This window comes from Capsicum annuum, chromosome 5 (genome assembly GCF_002878395.1).
Source record: "Capsicum annuum cultivar UCD-10X-F1 chromosome 5, UCD10Xv1.1, whole genome shotgun sequence".
Classification (NCBI taxonomy): Eukaryota; Viridiplantae; Streptophyta; class Magnoliopsida; order Solanales; family Solanaceae; genus Capsicum; species Capsicum annuum.
Window position 1 is genome coordinate 37,927,363 of NC_061115.1, and position 12,073 is coordinate 37,939,435.

At 32.6% G+C, this 12,073-nt stretch overlaps 1 protein-coding gene across 21 annotated transcripts; it reads right to left on the reverse strand.

Annotated features, from left to right (window-relative positions):
* Positions 1–3,983: 3,983 nt before the first annotated feature.
* On the reverse strand, positions 3,984–10,500 carry LOC107850929 (chaperonin CPN60, mitochondrial). Of its 21 annotated transcripts, none has more exons than XM_016695782.2 (10): positions 9,966–10,386; positions 9,762–9,889; positions 5,928–6,023; positions 5,423–5,527; positions 5,216–5,301; positions 5,000–5,092; positions 4,836–4,916; positions 4,680–4,748; positions 4,417–4,494; positions 3,984–4,325 (listed from the first exon to the last, which is right to left on the reverse strand). In XM_016695782.2, the coding sequence occupies exons 6-10, from the start codon at positions 5,057–5,059 to the stop codon at positions 4,224–4,226; spliced, it is 390 nt and encodes a 129-aa protein (XP_016551268.1). In that variant the 5' UTR covers positions 5,060–5,092; positions 5,216–5,301; positions 5,423–5,527; positions 5,928–6,023; positions 9,762–9,889; positions 9,966–10,386; the 3' UTR covers positions 3,984–4,223. The 21 variants fall into 21 exon arrangements, with proteins under 21 accessions (XP_016551268.1, XP_016551267.1, XP_016551269.1 ...); XM_016695781.2 differs by having other exon boundaries at positions 5,423–5,535; XM_016695783.2 differs by lacking the exon at positions 5,928–6,023 and adding an exon at positions 8,838–8,908 and having other exon boundaries at positions 5,423–5,535.
* Positions 10,501–12,073: the final 1,573 nt, after the last annotated feature.

Here is a 12,073-nt window from a genome sequence, read left to right on the forward strand (position 1 = left end):
AAGAGAGTCACCCTATTGTAGTGTACATGCAAAAATATTCAAAAGGGTGAGAGTATGTATGTTCTTAATGTTAAAATAAGTAAATGAAAACTACAATTATAAAGTAACTCATTCAGTTACATGCATTTGATCAAACTTATTGAATAAGAAATTTATACCAACGATAAATATAACTTCTAAAAATGAGTTGAATTAAAATAAATAACATAATATGCTGGAATAAAATATCATTAGACAATTTCATGATCTCAAAAACAATTAATGTACTAAAGCTAATTAAATTTTCAACTAGTGCAACTTTCAAATTTCATACCAAATTGGCTTTACTGCCTAGTATCTAAGCCAAACGATTTTTAAGGGGGAACTTAGTTTTGGATTAAAACCAAGCCTGACTAAGTACTAATTTGTTTTTAAATAAATAAAAAACCTTTTGGCATGCTAGCATACATTAGTTAGACAAATCAACAAAGACAATTAATATTGTGAGCAACAACTGTGATTAAAATAAAATATAACAAGTATTATACCTTTAGAAGTACAAGATAAACATAGTACTACTTACAATAAGAACATTAGAAAGTTAACATAATCATCTACGAAAAATTCTCATCCAAACTTCTATTAAATGAATAACGTTGTGCAATGAAAACTTCATGTATCAATCAAGAACACGGTAAAAAATTGAACCTTTATGATAGAATGCCTTTAAAATTTGTCAACCAAAAGACTATTCGAACTGAAACCTCAAGTATTCGACTTCGAAAAAGAACTCAAGCTCTTATTGAAAAACAAAACAATATGTGTGACACTTGTGGTGGAAACATGGTGTCTCAAAATGGAGGGAAAGAGAAGTAAAAGAGGGGTCCAAAATTCCCCTTCCCTTACCCTCTAGACTTGTCATTATATCATGGTGGTCCAAAAGAGGAGACGTTGGGGTGAGATTTTAAAAAGGAAATGAATAATATTGATTAGGAGTGATTTGGGAGGATATTGATGATGGGGAGATTTAAGAGAATCGGATCTCATAGGAAGAAGATCAAGAAACATTGAGGGAGAGGGAGTTAAATTAGGAAAAGAATAATCTTGCTATGGAAGAACAATATTTCTTTCCAAAAAAAGAAAAGCTTTTTTTTTTTTTTTTAAATTTTCATAGGAAAATTTTAAGGGATGTGGGACATGGTAAAATAATTCAAATCTGAAAATGGATAGTATTGTTATGCATAGTAGATAAATCCTAAAAGAATGAATTTCTATATTTCCACAAAATAATTAATACTATAACATAAAATAGTGATATAAATAATAATTACACAATTATACATTAATAATAATAACTGCAACAACGTCACATAGAGATGCTATTTTAGCTTAGCTAAATATACATAGAATGTAAAATCATGGACAAAAAATGAAATGCTATTTATTTAAATAATATAAGAAATATGAAAAAATATGCAATTAATTTAGAATAAAATCAACAATACTTGAAACTAAAACACACACATTTTAGAGTGTGGGTGCATGTAAATAATAATAATAATAATAATAATAATAATAATAATAATAATAATAATCAATATCACTTATTTAACTCAACTGATTTGAGTAAAAGAAGGGAAGTAAATCTCATTGTATATGTATTTAGTAGCAACACTTTTATAAAATACAATATACAAGTTATTATTTCAGGTAATTATGAAACAATTTCTATGAAGCTTCTAATTATGAGCTTAAGTTTGCTACTTATGAAACTTTCTCATTATTTTTTTTAATATCTCTTACCATCTATTTTTGGAGTCATATTTTAGGATTTCTTTTCATGTAAAAAGGGGAATAGACTTATCATATAATAAATGTAAGAAAATAGTAAAAAGATGAAAAAATTCGAAAAAAAGTACAAATGAAAAAATTCAAACCACCGTTTTTTTTTTAAGGATCTTCACACTTTTAATATATTATAGATGTAGATGTAGATGTAGACATCTACAATATATTAAAAGTGTGAAGATCTATAAAAAAATGTTTTGAACTTCTTGCCTCTCATTAAAAGTTTATGTAATAGACAAAATCATTTTTTCACTATTTTTCTTAAATTATTACTTAATTATTCGTTATAGTATTCACTATAATATTGAATTCTAAAATATATATAATATTAAAAATTAACGAGTCCTAAAATATATAGTAAGAAGAAAATATATGGTAAAAAAAAAGACTCATATTATACATGGAAAGGAGAATTAATACTGATAGTTTTTCATTATATATTTACAATATAATATTATTCCTAATAACTACAAAATGGGGTAACATCTCCCAGGAGGCAACCGACATAACAATGTAGATAGCTCAAAGAAAAGATGTTACTTCTACATGTTGCAGGAATACATTAATTGTTGGTTTGCAGCCAAAGAACCAGCTGCAGTTGATGTTGTATGTGTTCGATTCTTTTGTTTCGTTCATTGGACTGTGTGAAGCTTCATATCCTCAGTAAAATATTAGATCACCTATGATTTTTTGATTACATGAACTCCTTATTTTTATTTTTAATTTAAGTCGTCTTCTTGCATTATTTGTTATCATCATTCATTATTTTTTTTTAATTCCTTTTTTTTTAATGTATATAAAGACTTCTATGATAAAAATTTAGGGTGCACATTTTGTTTGATTTTATGTACTATTTTTGGTTTATTAGTTTTCGATTTTCTAAATTCGCTAAATCAATGAAAAATTTATAATTTTATCATTAATAATTGATTAACGTTATACACATATGCAAAGCATGTACATTTGACTAGTATATATATATATATATATATATATATATATATACTAGTAAATTTATTCGCACATCACATGGTCATAAAAATAAAATTAATTTATTAAATAATATATAGATAGATTCTTATATGAAAAGAATAAAAATTTAAAAATACAAAGGAAAAAATAATTACACCTTCTCAAACGCTTCTTAAAATACACGAACATACAATTTGATTTCATAGAGAAAAACTGTTAACAACATGTAATCATCTACTTTAGAAGTTGAAGAGCGAAATATTTATTCTTGCAATTTATAACGATTTAAAAATAAATTAAATAACTACAATATTTTTCAAAGTTACAAAGAAAGAAAAAGAAGAAATAAATAAAACATAACGAGTTCTTTTTCGTATATATAAAATTTCTAGAATTACCTCATTGTGTATACAAATTTTTAGAATTAATTTCCCCCTCTCACCTTCATGTTCCTTTATTTTTCAAATTTCATGTCATACATTTTTATTGGTAGTCTTAAAAAGTTAAACATAATAAAGACCAAATAATGAATATATTTCAATTATTAAAATTTATTTAGATAATGATGGATGTTGGCTGCTTTGTATTGCTTTACAGGTGATTAATGAAAATAAGTTAGTTATCTAAAAAATCAATTATAAATTAAAAAGCTTAATTTAATTACAATTATAATTAGTAATTAGCAAATTTTCAACTACGAAGTTATTCATTTGAATAAAAAGAAATTATGGACATATAATAATTATAAGTTCATATAAAAATTGAACTTAAGAGGAATCCTATATAGAGATAGAAATAAGACAATACACATATTATTACATTTTTATTCATTAGTTAAAAAATAGAAAGAAAGAATAAATTAATGTATAATTAACTTTTGTCAATATCCACTTCCACAAGCCTTTTAGAGCATTTTCTTCTTTTAAGTGAACTATAAACATTAACATCATAGTGAAAATGAAGAATAACCGTAGGTAAAATTGCATGAAATAAAAATATGAACTTCTATAGAAAGAAAAACAGAATGAATACGTAATTGTCCAAACTCTTGTCGATATCTACTTTCACAAGCGTATCGCCATTCAAGAATATTCTACTTTTTTTCAAGTCAAACAAAATATGAATATAATAATGAAAATGAAGGTAACCTTAAAGTTGAAAAATATATAAAAAAGACAAAACTAATCAATGCAGAATTGTCCGCGTTCTTTTCAATATCCAGTTCTTTTCGATATCCACTTCCACAAGCCTATCACCATTTAAAAGCATTATTCTTCTTTTTCAAGTGAAAAATAAATCACATAGGACTACATTAATCAACTAATCGTAATGCAAAATATCCAACCTATACAAAAAGCAAATATACAATATAATTTCACAATTCAAGAGTTGACATAAGTTTACAAAAAGTTCTGAATGATCCCTTAAGCATGCATTTCAACAACAGCCTCTGAAATCTTAGCTAGTCTTTCCTGCAACTTCTCCTTGTCATAGTCAGATGTGCTCAATTCAATGGCTGATTTAATCTACAAATACAAAGAGCACGGTTATATGTCAACCCCATGCTGAAGTGCACTTTTTGTATCGATATTGGTGCAAAAGGAAGCAAGATAAAACCTGTTCACATCGTTCCTCTATGGACTTCTTCTGACCAGCACCATCAAGAATGACAATATCATCCTTGGAGATAGTCACCTAAGAAAAAAAAGCATGAGTAGACTAAAACAGTAGGAAACAAGATAAAATCCCTCAACAATACTCACTAGAAATCCCAAACAAGAATTACATAGTGCAAAATTCTCAGGCACTTACACTTTCAAAAGAGAATAGAAATATACAAAAGGAGAACCTACTACAGCCAAATGGCACAACAAAACTACCTTTTTACAAGTTCCCAGTATCTCGAACTCCACATTTTCAATGCTCAGTCCAAGCTCTTCTGTTACGACCTACCATACAACAGAAGAGACATTGGTTCTGTTCATTGAGACAAGCATCAACTATCTTATACATGAGCACAATAGAATAGTTCTCACTTGGCCTCCAGTTAAAATAGCGAGATCTTGCAAATTGGCTTTCCTGTTTTCGCCAAAGCCCGATGCTTTGATGGCGCAAACCTGTAAACATTCACCAATAATATATAATCACCGAACTGAGAAGTTAAACAACAGACAACAGAGAAAATATATTAGCAACATACCTTGATTCCATCAGCACAAAGCTTGTTCAAAATAAGAGTAGCAAGTGCTTCACTGTCCATATCTTCAACCACAATTAAGAGGGGCTTTTGTCTCTGCATAGATGAAGTAAGAGTAATATAGACAGCTCATGGCCAATCTCATAGAAATCAAATTAATAATCTCAGAAAGAGGATTAGTTATCCTTTACTGATCAAACAAAAGAGGAAGAGAATTACCTTCAGAGCTAACTCTAATGCTCTCACAACAATATTAACGCTTGGGATCTTTTTCTCCTGAATAAGAATTAGTGGGTCGTCGAGTTCTTGCCAGACATAGCAGGAGCATAGTGAGTTTAAACAAAAAGGAGAATGATGAAACATATGAAAAAGCCTCGACACAACATATGTGCGAGCTTAACTAAGATTAGCAAACCAAAACCATACACATTTCTGATTCTTTTGATTTGTGATGAAGTATGGTGATATGTAACCCCTATCCAACTTCATCCCTTCAACAACTTCCAAATGATTTTCCAGTGTCTTCCCGTCCTCCCGTCCTGTGTGATAGTAGAAATGAGTTAGTTACACATCTTCATAATACCAAGTCTGCCACAAATTAGTCAAAATATACCAAATGGATACATATTAGACTATGACAAGAAGTTACCGAGCAATAAAATAATTTATCAAAATCCATATGCTCGATATCTAGCCCAAATTCTCCTACATAGCTACTAAAATTGATCAGGTCTCAATTAGGAAAAGTCGAAAAAAATATCATCTATTTTAGTTCCACCCACATCCCAAGAGTATATCGAAACTTGAAGCTTCCTAATTTTGGACACACATTTTAAAGCTCATATAAGTAAGTTAGGACCATAGTGACCAAAAGACGCATACAATCTCCGCATAGGGCATACATAGATAGATGGACAATAGAATTACTAACTTGAATAGTAATGACTCCCTCCTTGCCTACTCTCTCCATAGCCCTGACAATTAGATCACCAATTTTTCTTAGTCCATTTGTAGAGATAGTCCCAACCTATCAAAAGTTACAGCATCAAAATCTTAGGAGAAAAAGTGCATTACTTGAGCAAAGAAGAACTCTTCAGTGCATAATGAAATCTTCTTTCCTGGGAGATTTTTTACTTTCTGCCTTTTTCCCCTTCTACTAGTATCTCTTCCCTTTGACTACCTTTTTACTATTTATTTTCTATTCTTTCTCTTTTTTTGGTGTGTTAGATTGGGAAGGGGTCAGTCTTTAGGCCTTCAAGGGGAGGGAGGAGGCTGTCTACAAAAGATAAGAGATTTGTGCCCACCAAAAAGGCCTAATGGTACTTTTAAATCATACCACCAGACAACATTGACATAATCAATTTCCTAATCCATGTCAGCAAACATATTAAACTCTTAGGCTAAGTTAACTTTCTGCACAACTACTTAAGCAGTAGCAGCTGCTACTTCGACTACTACCTAGGCGATGAGTTCTTTTTGAGCTTCTCATTATGCCATAACCTAATTCAACTAAAACCAAGCAAACATTTGATGGAACAAAAAAAACTTAATCATAGTAAACACTAAGAATCTGTGTGGAGCGGAGTGTTGGCCAGTTAAGAACTCCCACACCCAAAGAATGAAGGTGGCAGAAATGCGGATGTTGCGCTGGATGTGTGGACTGACCCGAAGGGATAGAGCTCGGAATGAGACTATCCGGGAGAAGGTTGGGGTGACTTCAGTGGAGTGTAAGATGCGGGAAGCACGATTGAGATGGTTCGGACACGTGAAGAGGAGGGGCATGGATGCCCCGGTCCGTAGGTGTGAGAGGCTAGCGTTGGATGGTTTTAGACGGGGTAGGGGTAGACCGAAGAAGTACTGGGGTGAGGTGATTAGGCGGGACATGGAACAGTTACAGCTTACCGAGGACATGACCCTAGATAGGAAGGTCTGGAAGACGCGAATTACGGCAGAGGATTAGGGCCTGTTCGGGTCGCTAATGTAGGGAGGTAATTGGTGGGGGTGTATTCCTGGTATGATTCCGTATTCAATGTTCTGTTCCGTGTTCCGTGTTCTATGTTTGTTACGAATCTGTGTGCTTTCCTCTGCTTTATATTCCTGCATTCCTGCTTTACTCTGTTTTATATTCCTTATGGCTGCAGTATCTATGTTATGTCATCTGCTTCTGTGCTGTACTATGTGTTTGTTTGATATCTCGTAACTTGAGCCGGGGGTCTTTCGGAAACAGCCTTTCTACTTCATCAGAGGTAGAGGTATGGACTGCGTACATCTTACCCCCCCCAGACCCCACAAAGTGGGAATACACTGGGTTTGTTGTTGTTGTTATAGTAAACACTAATAAGTAATTTTAGATTATATTCTTAAACAATGGAACCTTGATTGAGATAAAAGATAAAAGGCCAAAGTAAAGCAGATTAAAAAAGAGAAACTTATCACCTTGATTGAGAATGTGCTAAAACAGATTAAACTCATGAGGTTTTCTTGTCAGATCCTGGTACTATGATTAAGCTTTGTACACAAATAGAGTACAAATCTTTGTACACAAATATAGTACAAAGATACAAATGACTGAACATTTTGCGTCAACTTTCTGTAATACCTATTTAATATAAAGACATCCCTTGTTTCAAATGCAAATAAAAATACAAAATGAGTGACAGATTCGAGAATTCCAAAGAGCTTTACCTACTTTTGTCTTGAGTTAGTGACACCTTACATATTTGGCATCCTATATGCAACCTTCTTATATGCAACTTACAAATGACAGGGCAAAAGTCATGTTATGAAACAATTTATAGGGAAAATTAAACACATAGAAACACAAATAACAATAATATACCTAGTGTAGTCTCATTAGTCATAAGTGAAGTCTAGAGGGTGGTGTGTATGCAACCTTACTCCTATCTTGGGAAGGTAGAGAGGTTGTTTCTGCTATTCAACACATAGAAAGACGAGGGAAATTGCATAATGGTGAATCTCTTCTTAAACGTGAGATAACGACAATCCAACATAACAACTCACAATGACACCAGATTTATTTTTTTATGAAGTCACAATGACAATAGATTCATTAGTTCCAAATTGATCAAAGTTCATATTTGCTGTTCAGTAGAACCAGTCAATGGGTTCCGGGCCCAAAAATCCATGACAAGAAACATGTATAGGGAAACACACTTGGGGCAGCAGACTCTAGAGTAGTTTCATGTAGTAAAGGCAATGAATTTTAAGGATCTGGATGAGTTTTATAAAGGACTCGTTGAGCTGCATCTCAATCCCAATAGGCCAAAATCCATGGAAGGATATGAAATTAAATAGAAAATAATAATTTATGTCAACATTTGGCTGCAATTTACATTTTAACGCGCAGCTCTTGTGGACATTCTCGTAAGAAATATTTCCCCAAATCTCACTAACAACATACCCAGTGTATTCCCACATAGTGGGGTCTGGGGAGGGAGAGTGTACGCAGATCATACCACTACCTCAAGTGAAGTAGAGAGGCTGTATCCGATAGAATTTTCCTAAATCTCAAATACAGAAATATTCTTGTAGTAGAAATGAACTCCTACAGGTCTTAGCCCTCTCTATCCCCCAGGACCAACAAGAGGTAGTACAGGAATGTTCCCGAGGTTTGGGTTCAAATGTTCTATTAGTGTACATGTACACGAAGCCAAGAGGAGAGACATTGGATCATTATGTATTTGCTTTAGGGGAAATCGCTTTCAAAATTTGGAAGCTATTATTGACAGACTATTATTGACAGATCCCTAAAATCTATGGTCTTGCATTGAAACAATGGCTAGCTAATTCTCAAAGTTATTAGAAGAAATCATCACTTAACTCGAATCTCCCACATGTGCCATCGATTTGCTTCAAAAGATTGTTCAAGACAATTCAAAATATGAACAACACCTTCCAGGAAATTGTCATCAATTAGTAGGTTAACAAAATGCTAAATCAAGCAAAGTAGAGAAAAACAGAAAGTGGCCAAAGATGAAAGAGCAGATTCTATGTTTTTGCATTCATGCGTAGGCAAGTCCTGTAGTATAAACATTTAGTGTATGCTTTATAACTCATCTATCAAAATGTGTATCACCATACTTGCAACATATGTTAATCAATTAATCTCAAACCACAAACAAATAACAGAAGACGAAACATATACTCACTGGAACTGAAACTATAATTAAGTAAAGACTCTTTTTAGCAGAATAAGTAGCTTGATGTCCTGTTCCCTTCAATGGTATATGCAACCCAGTCCCAAAAATAAATGAGAAAAAGCACAGAGAAAATGTTAAAATTCAGATATCCATTGGGAGAAATAAATATCAAACTTTCTGTACCAATAATTTTGTTCTCTAATTAATTGGAAAACGTTAGCAGAACTTCATATGCACTAGTTTAATTATTTTTGCAGGGAACGCTCTTCATGTTATTAAAAAAGCTAAACACCATGTCATACTTATAATAGGATAATTCGCATCCCTTGACCAGTACTTCAACTACTTTAGATGCAATTGTCCCTAACTTTGAAATTTATACTAATAATATAAACCCCTCAAATTAATCAACTAGTTAGCCACTACCAACTTCCTTAGTAATCACATTCATCAATCAATTAGCTAGCAATTATACAATCATATCATCTTTGTTGAAGCTCTCATGGGATATGCCAAAATTTCTAACCTCCGTCCATAATTGGATATCCATAAATATACTTGACATAAGCACATATTGTGATGTCTTAGTGTTTAGTAGTGCTGACCTATAGGTTCTTCTTCTCCACTGTCTTCTTTGTGCTTCAGGGAATTGTGGGTTAATTTCAGGGAATTGTGGGTTAACAAACTATAAGTCTCCAAAGTAGTAACAAAAACAAAACAATTGATCCATACACTGCAATACGGTAAACAGAGTGTTAAGTCAGCAATCAAAGTGAAGCAGTGGAGAGCTAAAATTAGGTCAAAATTACCTTACAATCACCAAATTAAATAAAAAACCAAATTTGCTCGAAAATTAAAGTGCAATGGAAGTGCAAATTTGAGAGTTCAAATCGAAGTGGTTGTCAGAGCAATGGAGAAGCTGATTTGTGGTCTGAGCATGCACTGATGGTTGATTTATCGTCGTAGCACACATTGGTGGTCGATTTATGGTCGGAACACACACTAGTGGTCGATTTATGGTCGGAGAATGTAATAGTGGTCGATTTTATGGTCGAAGCATAGTATCGGTGGCGATTGAGGTCGGAGCATAGTACCGGCGGTGATTGTGGTGAGTACTGGTGGCGATTGTGGTGTAGTACTGGTGGCGATTGTGGTGTAGTACTAGTGGCGATTGTCACTCGATCGGAGAGTACTGGTGGTGTAGCGTAGTAATGCTGGTTCCACTGAAAGTTTTCTTATATATTTATTTAATTTTTTTTATATATTTATTTAATTATTATTATGTATTTTTTTAATTTTTGGTGGTAATATGAGATCGAGTAAAAATTAGGAGGGAATAAATCACACAATCGATACAATAGCCTTTTTTGTCAATAAAAGTGTTGTCATAGGTGACTTTATGGCAATGATTCAAGCAACCGTTGCTATAAGGCACCCTATTGCAATGCATACCTAGTAATAGCAACACTTATAGCATAAAATAATTCTACTAGAATAATTTTTTTTGATAACGGTTGGAATCATTGCAATAGATGCTCTATAGCAATGCTTTTGGAATCATTGCCAAAAGATTCATTGCAATAGGGGTAATTTCTAGTTGTGACCTTTAGTATAAGGCTACTTTATGACTTGATGAATGGTGATGATTTTTCCTCTGATTATGATATATGACCTATAGACATGAGATGTTTATTGATATGTTATGCGCCATAAATACGTTATGGATGATAGAGATGAGACGATTTATAGACATGATTATTGATATGGGTTCCAAATATTTATGTGGGTTGAAGGTCGTGATTATGATGTTGTAAATATTTCAAACTCACTATGGGGCCAAAGGCCATGTTATGATATCGGTTGGACATCAAGGAAGTGCTTATCTTTGTAAAGGATGTGATTGTAGCTTATTGATATATTAATGCTTATGATTCTATTATTTGAATACTGGTGATGAAATGCATAGATTTGTGACAATAATGATCATTGCGTCGGTGATTGATATGATTCCAATTATGATTGTAATCTTATAACTGTTTGTTCTAAGAAGGGTTAAATCCCACTTTCTACCTTACAAACGGGTTCTTTCATAATATTTGTTTGTCTTAATGAATAACTTATATATAAAGAGATTAATAATGATGTTTTAAAGATTTGACTGAAGTGTATTCCGATCCATGACTTTGATAGTACTATTTACTCCTGTCGTGGGAGATTCTGACTCTTTCTAACTTTTATAATAATTTAGTCTCGAAGTTTAGCTCGGGCAATGGATTTTCAGATTTATACTCTTTTAGTCACGGCTTAAGAACGTACACCTATTACTTATTAATATACACATCTCTCCGATATGGTACGTAGGAATGATGGAGGTATAAATGATATGAATTTTGGGTAAAACCCGATGACAGACTTTAATATTGATGTTATATGTGCATTTGTTGATGATGTGGACTATGTTGATTATATTGAGGGCATTGAATATATTATGACCAGTTCAATTCTAAGTCTTGATGATATTTATGACCCATTAAGTTTTAAGTCTTGATGATATTTATGATCGGTTCAATTCTGAGTCTTGATGATATTTATGATCGGTTTAATTTCGAGTCTTGATGATATTTATGACCGGTTCAATTATGAGTCTTGATGATAATTACGACCAGTTCAATTCTGAGTCTTGATGATATTTATGATCTATTCAATTTCGAGTCTTGCTTATATTATGACCAATTCAATTCTGGGTATTGCTTATATATTATGACCGGTTTGATTCTGGCTATTAATACATTATGTAAATTCTGTTACATTCATCTTGGCATGCACATCACCTATAACCAGTATGCGCCTATATCTATCAACCCATATGGGGGGTTGCATAGGTATGGGTGATGACTATGCCTTGTGGTGTGTTGTA